Source organism: Austrofundulus limnaeus, unplaced genomic scaffold (genome assembly GCF_001266775.1).
Source record: "Austrofundulus limnaeus strain Quisiro unplaced genomic scaffold, Austrofundulus_limnaeus-1.0 Scaffold597, whole genome shotgun sequence".
NCBI classification, from domain to species: domain Eukaryota; kingdom Metazoa; phylum Chordata; class Actinopteri; order Cyprinodontiformes; family Rivulidae; genus Austrofundulus; species Austrofundulus limnaeus.
The window spans coordinates 197329-216999 of record NW_013952999.1 but is presented as its reverse complement, the minus strand read 5'-3'; the positions used below and the strand labels follow the sequence as shown (position 1 = coordinate 216999).

The following is a 19671-nucleotide window of genomic DNA, read 5'->3' as shown; positions in this document are numbered from 1 at the left end:
ATTTGTAAATCTAATTTTAATGGAACTACATGCCTCGAGTTTATAACAAAAAATAAATAAAGAAATTGTGTATATGTTCAGTTTTGACCACCAGATGGCGCCAACACTCAACTGTTTAACACTACAAGATTTTTAGGTAAAATTAAAATGGGCACAAGTAATGGCACAACAAATGAAATAATAATACTTTTAAGATTTAGTTTTATATTCCTATTTGTATCTGTGGAAACTTGAGACTCATGTCAAGAAATTATCCAGCAAACCTTTTTCTTTTAAACCATGTTTTGTTTGTTTGTTTGTTTGATTTTTTCTTCTTATAAGATTTTTTTTCTTTCTGCTCCTTTTCATTTAATGCTATCATGTTTGTTTTGTCTTGACATTTGTTTTGTTTTTAATTAAATGAAATAAATAATTAAAAACACTGAAAAGATACAGCATAATTTATTACGCTTTTATCTTTTTATTATTTGTAAAAATTGATTTTTAAATGTTTTCTTAGTCTTGTTTCAGTGACAGTTTATAGCAGTTATTGAAGACTGGAGAGCAGCAGCACATTAATTGAAATGCATGTATTTTGTTGTTTTTTAATAAAATCATTAATTGATTTTTTTAGAACTTACATTCTCAGTTGAAATAAAGACCACTAACGAGTTTATGCATGTGCCTGTAATAGAATGAATGCTGATTCACGCCACTTTTATTAATTTTAATAGCCTATTATTTAACTTTATTTACAATATTTTCCCTATAAAAATACACTGGGATTTTTTTCAGTTTTTTCAAAAACATTGTTTTTTTTAAATACTTCAACATGCTTTTACTACTTTTTAGCTACAGTTTTGTTACATTCATTTTTTCTCTTGATTTGTTTACTTGTATGTTTTAGCAAAAGTGTGGCTTTGTTTCACTTTCAGTACTGATCATTATGTTGCAATAGTTTTGCTAACTTTAGCTTTTATCTGCTGTTATGCTTAGTTAACTTTTAGTTACTGTTTTTCTACTTTTAGCTTTTAGCTACAATTTTGCTACATTTAAATTTTGGCATCGTTTTAGACTTTAGCTACTTTTTTGCTCATTTTAGCTACAGTGATGCTTATGTTAGCTTTTAGTCAGTTTATTATTCTATTTTAATTTGTGATTTATTTTACATATCCTTGTCTCTTGCTTTTATTAGGTTTCTCTCTCTCTGTGTGTGTTGTTGTTGTTGTTGTTGTTGTTGTTGTTGTTGTTGTTGTTGTTTTAAGTTTATTTTTATTGAAAGTTTCTTTTTTAAACCCTAACCAGTAACAAGGACTGCAAATTAGCAGTTTACTAGTTTATTAGAAGACTGTACATCTAAAAATCGAATCACTTATTTGTGTATTTTTCTTGCTCAAATAAACAAGAGTGAATGAAATTTAACATAATGAGTAAACACATATGGTCCCAGTAGTTTTCTCATGTAAAGCTGTAAAACATCTAAATGGCTGTTTTAGCTCCTTTATATGGTCAAAAAGAAAGGCACGCCTTAAAATAGCTACACTATGTCGCTCTTCAGAAAGAGGAGGTTTAGACCTCCCAGATATTCGAAAATATCAACTTAGTGCTCACTTGCGCGTCATCGCTGACTGGGTTAATAATAAATCCACTTCACTTTGGATCGATATAGAGAGCTCCATGTGCGAATGCCCATTAACATCCTTACTTTTTCTAAGGAAGATAAAATCTTTCCATTCAGTTTGTAWMATGGRMTKKYRSSMAMTYWGGAAATTAGAAGGTAGATCACGAACAACCTCAGTTTTTACCCCAATTTGCAATAACTCAGATTTCTTACCTGGAATAATGGATAACAGTTATAAAAATTGGGCTGACAAAGGAATAYTTAAATTACAAGATTTAATGGAAGGTTCTGCTCTAATGTCATTCAAGCAGCTAATTAAAAAGTATAATTTTCCAAATAAAGACTTATTTCGATATTTACAGGTTAGAGATTTTATAAGGAGAAAAACTACACTGCTGGTCCGTCAGGATATATCAGAAACCGAAAGACTGATTTTTCTGACCAAATCAGCGACCTCTATTAGCATATTTTACAAAGCTCTTCAATACGACAACACAGATAAAACATCCAGTTTGAAGGATTTATGGGCAAGAGAACTTGACTGTGAMATAACAGATGATGACTGGACTGATGCCTGGAGAAATGTAAAAACTTTAAGTGTTTGCAACAGAGTTAGGGCTACTCAGCTCATGGTGCTTCACAGAGCTCACATCTCACCTCAYCAAAGGCAAAAATTCAAACCTAACGTGTCCTCACAGTGTTTAAAATGCAAAATTGAAATAGGCACCCTTACTCATTGCTTTTGGTCCTGTACTAAAGTTAAACAGTTCTGGCTGACCATYGGGGAGGAAATGAACAAAATTCTGTCTGTCAAATTAAACAACAATCCTTTATTTTTACTACTTGGAATAACTGATCCGACAATCGCTGATAAACATAAAAGAAAGCTTTATAGAATGCTAACTTTCTGTGCAAAAAAAAGTCTCCTCCTCAACTGGATAAAGGAAAAAATCCCATCTAAAGTACAATGGCAAAAGGTCATCTTTAACTGTCTCTTGATTATCTAACATGCCGATTACATGATAAGGATGATGTTTTTGTGAAAACATGGGAACCCTTCTTGACTTACATCGGAATTAATATCTCTACAACCCTTATAAGAGCTTTTGCGCTATGATATCATCCCTTTCTACTGGGGATGACTGTCCAGCTGCCATTCATATATAGAAAAGAGAGCTTTGTACTAGTTAGTACTGACACTAAGTATCACTCTACCTGATTCATATTTAGTAACCATGATTGGATTGTGACTCCTGAGCAGGAAGATGAATATGTATATGTTAATGGGCCAAATGTTTAACTTTTGCTTGTTTTTGTTTWGTTTTGTCTGCTTTTTTTATTCTATTTTGTTTGTGTTGTTCATAATCATTGCAAAAATCAATAAATACATATTAAAAAATATATAATTAGTAAAATTCAGTGAACACCTTGCATCAAACACCAAATATTCATTATCACAAGCTTTGCGTTTCAAGTTAAAGGATGGTTGCACTGAGAGGCATTGCACCATAGATGAAAGAGTGATACTGTGTGCCTATAAAATGTGCACTCTTACACTCAAACTCAGGCAACTTTGTATAACATCACTGCTTCTTTTATTTGAAAATCCTTGACAGATCTGTGTTTATGAAGCACGGTGAGCATGGGAACAGTTTTAAATGCATAAAAAATATATTTTTTGTATTTTTTTTATGATCAATTACCGGTTTATGAAAACCAATTACTCCATACTTTAATAAATAAAAGTGTCAGTTTCTGACAGTCACAACACATTTTGATGTAAAGTCATTTATTGTACGTTAGTATGCAATATTTAAATAGGTGCATGTAAAGAAAAAGAAAAACGACACGAGATGGGACCAGATTCAGCACAGAGAGCTGATCTCACTCTTGCTACAGCCCCACTTGCAGCAAGCGTTGGACAGCCCGACCACGACGTCCCGTCCTTTCCTGTCAGCGCTCCGCACAGCCTCCAGCATCTCCTCTGAGACTGGACGGCTGAACCCAGCAGCCAGGGATGCCAACATTTGATCTTTCCACGCTCGGGACTCATCAGGATCCTGTTCGCTAGAGAGCTGAGGGGTGAAATTTTTGCTCCACGGATCGAGGAGCTCCTCTCCAATAAGAGCTAATTACAAAAAGTAAAAACAGTTTAGTCGACTCCATTCAAACGCGGTGTATCGTAAAAACAAACATTCTTACCTGAGTCTCCACCTCTCCTCCAGCGAGAACCACCGCATGTGAAGATGACAGCCCGTATGAACTCTCTTCCACACAGTTTCACCCCATAGAAAGAGGGATGCCCCTCACTGCAGCCCACCCTGTGTACCAGAGCCACCAACAATAAGGTCAAGAGTGCTGCTTTCCACATGGTTAGAGAACAGCTGTCTCTGTGCTTATTACAGCCGGTCCAGCTCACCTTTTATAGGCTTCAGAGCGTCAGAGATGGACCTCAAGTCACCTCCGTTTTGTTGTCAAACCCAGAGATAAAACTGGAGACCTTTGCGTGCAACAAAGCACCGAAGACAAGAAAAGGTTGTGATCAAGTAGTGGATGATGCCGGAGGTGAGGTCAACACAACTCTTGGCAATCTAATCACCTGTGACCTTCAACGGCCTTTCAGTCCTTTGGGTGTCGCTCTGCTGATTTGGATGGAGATCACTATCCAAGCACACAAAAGAAAACTAGGATGAAAGCTGGAGACGCACTCACAGATCACTCAGTATTACAGAGATATGACAGAGCACACTACAAACAAGCTGACAGGAAGCTCTGAAGGTTGCATAATCTCAGCAGTGGTATTTCTCAAGGCCGTGTAAAACAACCACATTTTTAGGCCAAGTTCCCGTTATCCTTTACTGAAGAGCAATAGAGAACATGCTGAGTGTAGAGGGAGGCACACGCACAAGACAATAAACCTCTGCAGTGGTTAAAAACACACTGAGCATCAGTGGTAAGTGAGGCGCATAAACAGCGCAGAGTAAATGACAAGAGAGGACACAAACAACCAGAGTTGTGCAGTAACTAAGTACAAATATTTCTGTACCTAAGTAGAATTTTTTGGTATCTGTACTTTACTTGAGCAATTATTTTTCAGCCTACTTTTTACTTCTGCTTCTGACATTTTCACACAATTATCTGGACTTTCTACTCCTTACATTTAAAAAAGGCAAGAAGTAAAAAGTTGTTACTTTTATTTCATTTTTGCTTGTTTTTATTCCAGCTTGTTATTATAAAAATAAAAACTATCCATATAAACTGTTCCTCCTAGATAGAGTGAGTTTAACTGTGGTTGAATGAGAAGTATAAATATATAAAATTCTGATACTGTATTAATTTATACACAAACAAATCATGTCACACTGCAGCAGGACATGATCATTAAAAGAAAAGTACTTAAAAAGTATTTGTATTTCACAAATTATATTATTGTATTTGGCTGCAGCCCTCAGATAGATTTTCATTTTGGGGAAAATGTTTGTGCAGTCATGATATATGCATATAAACTGAAACAGCTGGACTAGTGCATCCTAAATTTAACATCAATTAATTATTTTAAAACAAAATAGTCATTTCTGTATTTTTGTGGAGGTCCACTCTTAATCTAACTGCTCATTTTAAATCAATACTTTTTCCTTTTAATGCTTAAGTACAAAAAATATCAGATACTTTAAAACTTTTACTCAAGTAATATTCCTAAAGGAGACTTTAACTTTTACCAAAGTGATTTTTTTGGTAAGATACTTGTACTTTTACTAAAGTATCACTTTGTGGTACTTTATACAACACTGCAAATAATCTCCAGTCATCTATTCATCCTGAAGCAGCATAATGACTATTTTATCATGTTTATGTGAGAACATTACAATCATATCTCTTTAAAGAACCTCTGGTTCTGGATATTTTCCCTTTAACCGGTCTGTTCAAGTAAAGAAAAAATAATTAATCTGGTAAAAATGACAGACAGGAGCCACCAACCAATCACCAGTCTATCATTTCACTGACGTCACGACCGCCCCCTCGTTCAAACCAATCACCTTGCAGTAAAGGGCGGCGCAGTGAGCGGAGGGTAGCAACAGTTGCCCCGGTGAAGACAAGGCGCCATAGTCACGGTAGTCCTGGCGACAAGAGCCAAGCAACCGGAGTCAACAACAACAAGGAGACCTAAAGGAATAAACTTTAACGGCATTAAAGGACCAAACTGGGACACAAAGGTGAAGAGTCAGCTGTGTCAGAATGTGTAATTGTGTTTCGTTATTAACGTGTTTTGGCAGGCGCTACGGTGGAGTGGAGCCCAGCGCGTGACGACGTGGTTGCTAGCTTTCTCTACAAACGCGCACCGTTGTTATGGCGATGTCAGATCTGTGATAAGAGCACAAGATGGCGGAGGGCTTGTTAGTGCGAACCGTAGCTCCGGTGTCTGTCGAAGTGTTCCTCTTGTTGTTTTAGCAGTTTGGTTTCGATTAAAGCTAGAGTTGCGCGTGATAGATTTATAAACTAGCTCATATGAAGCTAGCTGGTTTATGACGTCACAACTCGCGGCAGCTGCGCTACTAGCCAGGAAGGCTACGAACAGATTCTGTGAACTCACTTTAAACAAAACTGTCCAAACAATAATAAACACGACGCGTCCACGCACCTAACGAGCCCACGCATTCTGTGCGTGAGTTTTGGTACGACACGTACAAATTTACTGTGTTTTTATAGTATTTTAAGACTTGGAAAAAGTTTTTGGCGTGACATTGAATTCGTCAAGTCACTCCTGAGTCGAGTGCGTCGTGACGGTGTTGTGCTGCAAAAAGTACCCCCGCAAAAAAAACGTCCCCATCGTAGGCAAGGGCATTAAAATGAAGTGTTTATTAATAAACTAATATTTAGAAAGAAGTGAAAGTTTCACATACGTTTCAGTTTGGTTTATAGCAGGCTATAAATGATTATGGGCTATGACACACACCTATTCCTCGGAAAGTCTCATACAGTTTACACGTAGTTAATTAAATAACTAGACTGTTGTACTTTTTTTTAAAGCTGTTGCGAAACACAAGCCTGCGTGTCACATTTTACTGTTCCTACTCAAACGAGCTTCCTGTGACAGGGTCCGCTTCACGACAGGGGTGCATTTTTCAGCACAACACCTGATGATTGTCGGCTTGTGTGCGCAGTTTGTTCACGCAGGAGTGGCGGACGGCCTGGGGCTGTTCACTTACAAGTGCGCCATGTGAAAAAGTACAGGAGGTATGGGATAAACCTTGTGCCAGCAGGAAGTGACATTTTTTTATTAAACAACAAAGAACACACAAAATAATATAATGTACAAACAATAAGGCGTGTTTCAAACAAACAAACTTGCATATAAGAGAAAAGGATGGGTGCAAATAAAGACAAGAAGTTTAAAAATAAGAAGGAACAAAAAAAGGCTAGGGTTTAGATGTTAAATCATACTCTTCAAGATTGTGGGCATGTTTAGTGTGCATCACTTTAAGAGAATTGCAGTACAAAATAAAAAGTCATTGTGAAAATGATAGAAATTWGGTTTAACCTTAAGATATTTAGCTTTATGGATGAAAAATTTCCCCAGAATGATAATAGTGTTGATGAGAAAGTCGCTGCTGTTTTTGTCCATAATAAGTCCATAAATTATATTGTTTTCAGAGAACATTTGGAGACTGGGAAGTTTGGGAAATAACTAGTCAAACATATACATGCATTGAAAGAATAAATGTTCTGTTGTTTCCGTATCATCACAAAAAACACAATTATTTGTTTCAATACCAAACCTGTGATGAATAAAATAATTAGATGGATATATTCCATTTAAAGTTTTAAAGTGGATTTCTTTGGCTCTTGGTGCAAATTGGAAATTTGAGGTATTTAGTGCGTAATTTATGGATTGATTGTGGTGGAAAATTTTAACGAAGGGAATTTTTAAATGGCAGGGTGGGATAAACAATACGATCGAAAGTGTGTCGAATAATTTTATTGGAAAACTTGGAATCTTTGAAAGAGTAATTTCCAATTAATAATTGTGGTAAACATTGAACAATAGGTGAATAAGCCAATGGACCTGCAATTAAACATAAGACAGCTTTTGGAATGGCTTTGATTATGAGTTTATATGTTTTTTGATTTGTTTTTAGATTATGCTGTTGACACAGAGCATCATATGATAACAAGCAGCCAGGAATTGAATTTGAATTGCTCAGATTGAATCTGAATGCGCAGAATTTGAAATTGAATGCATTGGTTTGAAACTGAATTTAAAGTTTTGTATCTGAATTAATTTGCTTTGAAACTGTATTTTGGTTTATTAAAAAATCAGTTTGACTACTTTCACTTTCAGTTCCATAATTCAGATTTTTGTGTCACATCCTGGTCCTTGAGAAAGCCAGGCAGAGTAATCAAACACAGATCCACAGATTTATGTTTCACTTTGGTGAAGTTTCCCTTCTGTAATGTAACAGAGTCGATGCAATCCACTGTAAAAGTGACAAAAACAAAGTAACAATAACAAAAGATGACTATGAAAAATATATATTTGGAATAAAAACTGCTAGAATAATATAAAAAATAACTTCTATTTTTGGGGAAAAAAATCACATTGATGTTTTACATTAATAAGCACATTTTAAAGGACAGTGAAAAATTTTCATGAGCTTAAATGTGCATATGCATTCAGTTATTTCACAATTGTCGCATTATTTTCATCTGTTATTTATTCATATAAATACTCTTTTCATAATATTTTATTTATTATTTCATTAAGTACACTTCGGTGTTCCATAAACCCGGTCAGCTGAGTTGAAAAATACAAAAATGTCTGTAATTGAGTTAATTTTACAGATATTGATTTAACGTTAGGTGTAAAATTTGATGTGGTAATAGCTGAGATCGTATTCTGTTTGTGCAAACCAGTTGTTTTACATTTTGCCGTTAGTTGTGTAAAGTTAAACAGGTCTGCTGTCTAGAATAGAATAGAATAGAATAGATATTAATTCCTTAATTCCCATTGGTTTGTCACAACAGCAGACAAGTTGAATATTAAGAGCATTGAAAACAAAACTTGATTGTAAATTACACGTAATTTACAAATGTACAGTAGCATTGTAAATAAAAACACTTTTACAGTAGTTGTGTGTGCAGGTATATGATTTTGTGGTGTTAGTATTTCAATCAGAAATAGTTATAAAGTAAAATTAAAAAGGACAGGAATGATTTCCTGTAGTGAGTCTGTTGAAAAAGGAGTTTTGCTGCCTTTTTAGGCTGTCAGAGTGGATATAACTGCCCTAGATATTCATTAGATATACATCTACAATTCATTAATTTTTGGAGCCAGCTCAATTCAAGATGGCCACCACAACCAAACTGACCTTTGAATACACAAAAACAGTTGCTTTTAATTCAGTTTTATAGAAATAGAGGTAAATTTTGATGTGGTGGTAGCTGAGGGTCACCCCCCCCCCCCCCAACACACAATCCAAGTGAGACATCTTTTTGCTTGAGACTGCTTGTAACAATATTTTTAAGGTTTGACCTAAATGGTTTCATGTCTGTTACTTCTCAACATCAATAAACATTGATTGCTGTTGGGAAAGTAAACAAAAATCTCTAGTGAGTTCGGCTAATACCATTTCTGCTGTTATGTTTTGCTAGAAGTGTATTATTACTACCTTTTGCACGGGTCAGATGGATGGGTCAGATGGATGGGTCAGATGGATGGGTAGATGCTTGTTCACCCCAGTCCTTTGCGTCGTCATGGTTTACTGAAGATGCCGTGTGACAGATAGAGTTTTACTTGCTTTATATGCTAGTCAAGGTATAGACGTAGCTCTGTGCGTTTCACATTTTTTGCATTAATGGATAGATCAGTTTCTGGCAGCTTTGTTGTGGTCAAAGAGACTTTATAAAGGGCTGTATCTGAGGGCCACTTGTTGGATAGGTCTGACCTAAAGGTCTTATTAGTACTGGCTTGAATCATGCTTATCTCCCAGTTGTACAACCTGCCACTGGTTAAATGTTTTTTTTTTCAGGCCTTGCTACTAAATATGCTCAAACTTATTAACAATAGAATAAAAGATTTGTTTTTCAAGAGCAAGATTACACGTTCAAATTCTAGACCAAACAGGAAAAGGCGTTTGACCACTGCTTTGTCTTAGACAAAAGCCCTACTTCCTTCTCTGGTTTATGTTACAGTACACACATACACACCCTTACTTTGTCACTCTGTCCTTGTGGGGACTTTCCATTGACTTCCATTCTTCTTTTTTTTGGAAATTATATTTCCTAACCCTGACCATTTACCATAAAATTAACCTCACAGGTACATACCTGACCCTAAAACTAACCTAAACTCAATTCACACCTTGGTCCTAAACCCAACCCCACCCCCACCTCCCAAACCAAAATCAGCCTCCGAAGTTGTGGGGCCCAGACTTTGGTCCTCAGGAGCATCCGGTCCCCACGAGGCTGCTTTTTCCTTAAAACTAGGCCCCACAATGTAGGAAAAACAACACACACACGCACACAGCTATCTAATTGGAGGCATTCCATTGACTTTCATTACATTTCTACAGCTAACCCTGACCACAAACCCTAAGGCTAACCTCACAGGTACCTACCTGACCCTAAAACTAACCTAAACTCAATTCACACCTTGGTCCTAAACCCAACCCCCAACCCACCAATGGCATTTAAACCAAATGGGGACTCGACTTTTGTCCCCAAATGCACCAGTTATCCCCAAATGTAGGATTTTTGTCTTAAAATTGCCCCCAAATGTCACCAAAGCCGAACCCACGCACCCACGCACACACACAGATAAGACAGCGATGTGTGTCTCAGTGTTTGTTCGTAGCACTTTCTTTAATGAATTCTGCCTCTTTTATCCACAGATCTTGTGCCTCGACGCACCAGTCACCATGGCAACCTGTAGATACTCTGAAGACCTTCAGCCTCAGCAGGCCAGCGCAGTAACCATGGCAACACCTGCCACCGCCACGCCCTCATCAGCGAAGACCGAACACTTCCTGTCCGAGCTGCCACCAGCCACTGGAACAGTTTCATCAGCTCAAGCAGCCACTGCCTCTAAGTCGGGACAGGATGCACTTTGTTCTCAAGCCCCGCCCACCCAGAGCCAGAAGCCAGTGGTCCTAACAACTCCCACACAGCACTACGATATCCAGCAGAGCGCCGTTCAGAAGAGTAATGGACAGAGCTCGCCCCAGTATATCATAGTAACAGTTTCAGGTGAGAAACAATAAACTGTACCTACACAGCGACACATCCTCTTTATTCCTGTAGGAGAGCGTTCTGATCACTGAGTGTCCAGAACCTCGAGTCAAAGTGATCCAGTTTACAAAGCAGTAAAAATACGACTTCCATTTCAATGTTTAGGTCATTAAAATAATGACAAAATATCTGGTTCCTACAAATATATTATTAATAAACGCTTGGCACAAACTGATTCACAAACAGTGGATCAGATGTGAGGATTGTCTGTCAGAGTCTTCAGATAATCAAAAGATTGATGTGTCCATTTTATTTTGAAGTTTCCTTGAAGACACTGAACCATGTATCAGTCCTGATAAGCTCACTGATGGGTGCCTGTAGAGAAAAGCACTGGAGGAAGTTTTGTTACTGATGACAATGTTCATAATATGAAACTACAACTTTCCTGGCTTTTTACTGAGCAACAGCTGAATATAGATCTGTTTTTTAAAAATGTATTTACATTTATTGATAAAAATACGACTGTACTTTATTAAAGTGCCTGTGACATCAAGTTTTTATAACAAATATGAATGTATTTTTGGAAAGATAACATTGATAACATATTGTCAAAAAGATTTCATTCAGCTGAGATGAACAGTTGTTGAGATATTTGCATGTGAAGTAACAGGAAGTGATGTCAAAGGGGAATGTCTGCATGTGAACAGAGAATTGCTAAATTGGCTAACAACACAGACTGTAGAAAACAATCTGATGTTTCTTAAGATTATTTTAATCCCTATCATAGAGAGTTGAGAAAGAGTCATAGTCCAAATAATATTGTTTCAATAAACAAAACCAGGAAGTTTTCTTTCTCAAAGAGTTCCCCTTTGATGTCACTTCCTGTTTCACTTTAGCTGAGCCAAATTCAAAAGAAAATATGCCAATTATGTGACATAAAGGCTAAAATCATATGTATTATGCCAAGTTTCTTAAATATAAATATATTTTATTTGACTTTTTGTATTTCATGGATATGCATGTCACAGGCACTTTAAAAGTTATTTTGTATAAACATAATTTTATTTGAAAGAAACAGATAATCCAGTATTTCAGTATCTAATAAAATGAATGTCAGTAGCTCAGACCTTAAAGTTTATGTACGAAATTTGAAAAATAAGTAGAATATAGTGTTAACTAAAGATAGGACTAACTGTACCAGTAGCTGGTTTCTGTCTGTGCTTTATGTTGAATGTAGGGTCATCTATTCCTGGATTGTTTGGCCTGGTCAGATCAGGTGACTCTGTGCACTCTCACCTAGAATAAGTTTTGTAGCCTTGCGGCTCAGTCACCTCATGCCTTAGGACTGCACATGTGCTGCACAACTTTTTCATTTCATTTAACATTTCAATCAGCAATCAAAAGAGGACTCTGTTCAATTTTGATGCACTTCTCTTTTAGGAACAACTTCTGTCATTCTGTTTTTTACAGGATTTCAGATTAATATAAAAGGTTTATCTAGCTGTGTAGTGATAAAACAAAATGTCACGTGCCACTGACTAATAATGTAAAATGCTATGATACAGAATGATTGGTTTTTAGTTGATCTAAAATGCAACATTTAAACAGTGCTGTATAAAGTTGCTCAAAGTTAAAACCTCTTGTAAGAATATTGCTTGAGTAGAGGTCTTAAAGTATCTGACATTTACTGTACTTAAGTATCAAAAGTAAATTTCTGATGTAAAATTTACTTAAAGTGTATCTTACCCCCCCCTGTGAAAAGATAACTCCGCCCCAAGGCGAAATTTGAAAAATGCATCAAAGTGGGTAGGGGAGGGGGGGGTTTGAGAGCGGAGGTGTGGCCAGGACGAGAGAGCGTGACAGCCTCGGCTGAGCTGTCCGCCTCACAGGACAGAGGAGTGGAGTGCTCCGCAACAGCCTGACAGAAAAAAATAAAAGCATACAGCTGCAGCTGCTCTCAAGATCACTAGTTTAAATCAGGAATAAAAGTGGTGGGTCTTGTTTGACTGAAATTTGGTCCGTTAGGGCTGCAGCTGCCCCGCTGTGTTTCTGCCTTTTTTTCCCCCTCCTCCCCTCCCGCTGTGCAGGACGTACTGCTGGTGTGTGTGTGTGTGTGGAGAGAGGGAGACTCTCCCCACCCGAGGCTGAAGGTCAACAGACGATCATGCTAAGCTTGCTAATTGTTCCACCCTCTGACTGCTGCAGGGGCGTGTCTTAGAGAGAGGCTTTTATACCAGAACACAGCCGCTGTGACGAAACTGTGGAGAAGACACATCAATAGGAGACCGTTAACCAATATGCAAATTAGCCTGCAGTACCACTGCTCTACCCATATGAGCAGCAAAAACATGTTTTTAGACCAAATATTACAGATTTGAACAAATACGCACAAAAACATCAAAATTAGCACAGAAACAGTACTATATAACATTTTAGACACATTCTAGACAGTTTATCAGCTAAAAAAAGTTAATTTTGGGGTAAGTTACTCTTTAAGTATTAAAAGCATTATTGAGTAAAAGAAAGTGGTTAGAATTTCTAAAATAACATTTATTTGGAGGTGACCTCACCCAAAATGGTGTCAGAATGATAAACAATATATTTATTATTATACATCTCATCCAGCCAGTTAAATTCACTCTATCCAGGAGGCACAGTAGGACAGGTTTTTTTTAAAGAAATAACAAGCCAGAATGAAAACAGTCCCAAATGAAATAGCAGTAACAACATGCTACTCTTTACCTTTTTTTAATTATAAAAAGTGAGGAGTAGGAAGTACAGATAATTGTGTGAAAATATAAGGAGTGGAAGTAAAAAGTCGGCTGAAAAATAATCAAACCCAAATTTCTACTTCAGTGCAGTAACAAGGTATTTGTACTTTGTTTCTTTATAACTCTTCAGTTAAATTCTGTTTTTCATTATAAAATAAAAACGTCACCCCATCTTATCAACAGCTCCATTTCAGCTAGTCCTTCTCTGTAAAAAAAGAAAATTAAACCAGGTTAAACCAGCTAATTTTAGGATCAGATTGATCGGGACACTTTAACATACTTAATAGAACTTTATTCTCTTGAAAAGTGAACTCAGAAGAACATTGGTGTATCAGTAGTAGTAAACATGAATAAACTTTTAATATTCAGCTTCCTGCATGTCTCTGAGCAGGAAACAGAGACTGATGAATGAATAAATAAATAAATACTGTCCAAACGTGTAAAGGAAGGAATTTCAAGTTGAAAAAATGTTCTTATTTCAGATAAAATATAAAAACCTTTGAGCTGAGGTGTACTGTCTGTGATGTGTAGTTTGTAAAAGGTGGAGTTTCTGGATTAAAACTGTTTTCAGTTTAAAAATGAGCAGTGCGGAGTGTCCAGGACAAGTTGTGTTGTTTTTTTTTCTTTACTTTTTTAACCTCGAACGTTACAAAATAGTAACCACCATCTCCTCTGCCACTGCCCATTCTGTTTTCTCCTCCTGTTCATCAGCCCACAAGCAGCTCTCATTTCCCTCTCTCATCTGATCTGCATGTTTACAAGATGGAGGGATTTTTGCCTCCATCTGGGGAGATTAGCTGTCCAAGGCTGTCCTACTGCATGCGAGATATAAGGATGACAGGAGAGTTAGACAGATGCAGTCACACTCCTCTCCTGCTTTGCTTAATTCAGCAAAAATCATAAAGAAGAGACACATTTAGTTGCCAGATGTTCTGCAGTGGCTGTTATTATGATTTGGAGGCAGTATGCCGTGAGTACGGAACTTGTTCGAAGGATGGGCGTTTTTTGTTTTTTTCAAGTTGAGATTTATTTGATCTTTTTTGTGAAAACTCCCAATTTTATTCCTGTTTTGTCTTCACAGATGGCTCTGCTCACTCCGATAGTCGGTCAGACTCCAGCCCACCGGCGCCTGGCGTTCCCACCCAGGTAGTCCAACCCATGCAGACCCCCCCACATGTAAGATGCTCACATATGTGTTTGACTAAGCAGCAGCAGGCCTTAGCAGGGGTTAGAGCACAGATGCAGTCGTGTCTGACACGGTGGACGTACTTTCCCACAGAGGTCAGTGTTGCAGGCGGTGTCGCAGGCAGCCAAGAGGATCCAGACGGGCCACATCAACAACCTACAGTCTGTGCATATTAACCAGGAGGTAAGTGGTCCTTCATGAGAAAACGTGCAACACATCATCAAAAACCTTCCTGAAATCTGCCAGTCTGTGCACACTTATCCCAGTCTCTTCTTTGTCACCTTGGCCCCTTTAAAGACAGAGAATACATGACATTACGTCATAAAAGATTAGGCAACCTCACACAGTGCCAGAGCGAGCTCATAGTTCGCTTACAGATTAAAACCATGGGTTTCCTGTTCAAAGTTCACAGTGGGAAGTTTAGAGCTAGCTCAATAGCCTCAATAATGAGCTGTAGTTCCTGTTTGTTTGTGCTGTCTTAAATGGGAAGTTCTGATCTGTACCTTCCTCATTCCAGTCTGTTCGGTCCTACTCGTTTTAACTCCTCTAACACAAAGTACTGCAGAGTCACAGAATGAGAAACTTTCTAAAGCCATGAAAAATGTGTTAAAAGTTAAGCTCACTAAAGCAACTCAGCTCACTTAGAGGTTCCAAACTGTCATGTTAGCACTAACTTTAGAGAAAAGATTTTAAAAACTTACATTTTCACTTATCTTTACATCGTCCTGAACTGCTGTTAGCTTTGTTTCACCTGCTGACTGTTGCTGTAGCGTTGTACTCTTTAGTTTAATCTTCACTTCACGTCCTGACGCTGACCAACACAACAACACCAACTGTGTCAACGTGTTTTCCTTTTAATTGTAATAAAGAACAAAGTCAGCACACATTCAGAGCTAGTGTCCAGCTAATGATAACCACGGAGCAATGAAAGAAACAAACTTTTATAAAGAGTTGAAAAAATTATTAATGCTACGTGTATGTTTTCTGTACGTCATTGTTGAGCACCTGTGGCCTGAACTATGGGATCAATCTTGTACCAGCAGGAATTGAATTTGAATTGCTCAGATTGGGCCTCATGCAAGAACATGTTCGTATTCTTATCCTAAATTTCTCTTACTTTTGTTCGTACAAAGGGTTCGTACGAACATGTCACGTCAGATTCAACAAACACTCCTACCTTCAGGAAAAGTGCGTAAATGAGCTGCGTAAATTTCCACCTGTCCTATCCAGCTGCTCGTGCACGCGAGAGGAGATTAACATAATTACCACCCCAAAAACACCATATAAGGCTATGATTCCTGCCTCAGGTACAAGGAAGTGTCCATTCATTCATTCATGAGAAATGACAGCGATAATTATAAAAAAGGAGACGTTTCCGAGTTCAGAGATTGAAGTCCGTCTGTCAGAGATCCAGAAAAGAAAATCTGTCATGTTTAGCAGCTCAGCTGTGGGATTAAAAAGAGCTGCTAAAAGTATAAACAACTGTGTTAAATCATTTTTCATTTATTGAGAAGCCGCAGCGCTGCGCACCGTGCCCGTGCACCCCCCCCCCACCCCCCGCACCTGATTGCGGATGAGCTGGCCGGACGGACAATTTATATTATATATTCTAAATTATTACATTTAAAATTATAACTCTAATTCAAGCAGAATAGCCTATTGTCAACATAATTATGGAGTGTGATTTATTTTCAACTCAAAATATCTTCAAACTAABGAAATATAAAGTTATTAGTGAAGAAAACCCGTCTGGATAACAGCAGACTGACTGCTCGTAAAATACGACAGGTCTGGACCACTCGTAAATTTTGTTCGTATCTGAAAAAAATCTTAGAATACGAAAACATTGGTGAATGCCACAAATTCTCCTAAATCACTCGTACGCACAACTTAAGAACAAATCTGTGCGTACGAACGGTTCTTGCATGAGGCCCATTGAATCTGAATGTACATAATTAGAAATTGAATGCATTGGTTTGAAAATTAATTTTACTAAATTTAAACTGAATTTAAAGTTTTGAATTTGAATTAATTTGCTTTGAAACTGTATTTTGGTTTATTAAAAATTCGGTTTGACTACTTTCACTTTCAGTTCCATAATTCAGATTTTTGTGTCACATCCTGGTCCTTGAGAAAGCCAGGCAGAGTAATCAAACACAGATCCACAGATTTATGTTTCACTTTGGTGAAGTTTCCCTTCTGTAATGTAACAGAGTTGATGCAATCCACTGTAAAAGTGACAAAAACAGACAAAGTTATTTTATTGCAGAGATTAATTTGACCTATATGTAGAAAATGTTTCATTTACATCACATCATGGATCACATGTTGATCAGATGCTGCTGCTGACTGATCCATGATGTGATGTAAATGTAACATTTTCTACATATAGGTCAAATTAATCACTGCAATAAAATAAATTTGTTTTTGTCACTTTTACGGTGGTTTGCGAAACTTCACCAAAGTGAAACATAAATCTGTGGATCTGTGTTTGATTACTCTGCCTGGCTTTCTCAAGGACCAGGATGTGACACAAAAATCTGAATTATGGAACTGAAAGTGAAAGTAGTCAAACTGAATTTTTAATAAACCAAAATACAGTTTTAAAGCAAATTAATTCAAATACAAAACTTTAAATTCAGTTTCAATTTAGTGAAATTTATTTTCAAACCAATTCATTCAATTTCTAATTCTGCACATTCAGATTCAATCTGAGCAATTCAAATTCAATTCCTGCTGACACAAGATTGATCCCATACAGAACTCTATATTATTGATGCAAATCTCCAGTTTCCTCATTGTTCAGGTGGAGCACGTGTATTCAGGTCAGGTGCAGTATGTGGACGGAGCAGGAGATGCAAATTTTACCACCTCCAATATGTGAGTAGTGTCATTGTTCCCACGTGGTCCGCCACACAGATGCTGCAGGTCACTGAACTCTGTTCTGTTTATGTCTCTTCTTGTTCAGCCGATCGAGCAGCTACCCTTTCTCCGACTCGCCCCTCTTTTCCCAGACTCCTCCTGCGTCCTCCTCCACCTTCTTTGAGGCCACGCCCAGCTCCGAGTCAGACATCACCGCATCTGTGAGCTCACAGGCGGTTTCTGTGGCGACAGCTGGAGCCAGTAGTGGGGGCGCGGCGGCAGGCGGGTCCGGGTACGTCATCCAGGGAAGCTATCCACTGGGAGGAGGAGCGGGCGGAGGAGGAGGAGGACAAAGCTACTCCAGCCCAAACTCTCGGGCACCACCTGCTACTGTAGGTTCAGAGCAAACCATCAGTGACTTAGTAAAACATTACAGCTCAGAACACTGAAGTGTACGATGTCCGTCATGTGCAGGTGCAGTGGCTGCTTGAGAACTATGAGGGGGCTGAGGGGGTCAGCCTGCCTCGCTGCACCCTCTACTACCACTACCTGCTGCACTGCCAGGAGCAGAAACTGGAACCTGTCAATGCTGCATCCTTTGGTAAACTCATCAGGGCTGTCTTCATGGGGCTCCGCACACGCAGATTAGGAACCAGGTACACACACACACACACAAGTTTGTTTTTATATCCCCCTGGGGACCGTGTATAGACTTCCATTCATTGTTTTTAGACTTTATATACTAACACTGACCATATACCCTAAAATTAACCTCACAGGTACCTACCTGACCTTAAAACTAACCTACACCTTGGTCCTAAACCTAACCCCACACCCACCCAAAATTTAGGTCCAAAATCTAACCCAGACATTTTACCTAAAACTAACCATTACAGGTCTATAGTTAACCCTAACCTGAACCAAAACTTAATTCACACCATACCTCTAAACCCAACTAGTAAATCACAGCAGAGCTGCAGACAAAATGAGGACATGGAAGAGGTCCTCATTTTACACCAAAGGCCTCACTTTGATAGTAACTATGGTGCAAATGGTCCTCACTCTGTAGTAGAAACAAGTACACACACACACACACACACAGTTTCTGTGACGTTGTTGTGACTTTTTCACTGTGTTCATTCCAGAGGGAACTCTAAGTACCACTACTATGGCCTGAGGATCAAATCTGGCTCTCCTCTGCTTAGACTCATGGATGAACAACAACACATGGCCATGAGGCAGCAGCCTTTCTCACAGAAAAACAGGTCTGAACACAAACAATTTGTCATTAAGTATTTGTTTGTGCTACGTTCATTTAAGATATCTATTCAACAGAAGAAGAACAAACCTTCACCTAAAGCAGACAGTAATGTTTCAGCCCAGTTCTGTGTCCATGCGTGCTCATTTATTTGAAGTGTTGGCAAAACACCTCATGAATCACTGGACAGAAAACTCTCAGAAAATAACTGGATGAGCGTCTACATTTGGTATAGTTTTAGGATCAACCCCATCCAAGATGGCTGCCTCAGTTAAGTGAGTCACCAAACATAGACTTGGCTGCAATTCAGCTAGTTTAACAGATACTAAGCTGTAACTTGGTGTTGTAGTACCTGAGAGCTGTTACTGTAGATCAGGGGTGGGCAATCCTGGTCCTCGAGGGCTGCAGCCCTACAGGTTTTATGTTTTTCCCTGCTCCAACACACCTGATTCATTACCTCTTCCAAGTTCTGCAGTATGGAGGACCCAAACTGACATAATTAGATAAATATATAAATGGACCAATAAATAAATTCAATTAAAAATGCACTAATTAAATTTAAAAAGGCGAACTTTACCTCACATTTTATAATTTAATTGACCTTCGTATTTATTTTTCCAACTTAGTTCCAACAACTAATATAGTTTTGCACATAATTTACATTTTACTGTTGTATATACAGTACACACACACATGTATATACATACATACATACATACATACATACATACATACATACATACACACACACACATACATACATACATAC

General features: G+C 37.9%; 2 protein-coding genes across 5 annotated transcripts in view; one reads left to right on the top strand and one right to left on the bottom strand.

The window, feature by feature from the left end:
- Nucleotides 1-3372: 3372 nt before the first annotated feature.
- LOC106531106 (relaxin-3) lies at nt 3373-3971 on the bottom strand. The gene is made up of 2 exons (XM_014026874.1): nt 3803-3971; nt 3373-3728 (listed from the first exon to the last, which is right to left on the bottom strand). The coding sequence occupies exons 1-2, from the start codon at nt 3969-3971 to the stop codon at nt 3466-3468; spliced, it is 432 nt and encodes a 143-aa protein (XP_013882328.1). The 3' UTR covers nt 3373-3465.
- Nucleotides 3972-5668: 1697 nt separating this feature from the next.
- Nucleotides 5669-19671, top strand: part of LOC106531105 (MHC class II regulatory factor RFX1) — a gene marked incomplete at its 3' end in the record, with an annotated part of 21320 nt that continues 7317 nt past the window's right edge. For all 4 annotated transcript variants that reach the window (XM_014026873.1, XM_014026870.1, XM_014026872.1 and 1 more), the window contains 8 exon segments: nt 5669-5814; nt 10489-10843; nt 14678-14772; nt 14876-14965; nt 17589-17662; nt 17751-18036; nt 18119-18300; nt 18790-18909. In XM_014026873.1, coding sequence (XP_013882327.1) covers nt 10516-10843; nt 14678-14772; nt 14876-14965; nt 17589-17662; nt 17751-18036; nt 18119-18300; nt 18790-18909 — 1175 coding nt within the window. In that variant the 5' untranslated portion in view covers nt 5669-5814; nt 10489-10515.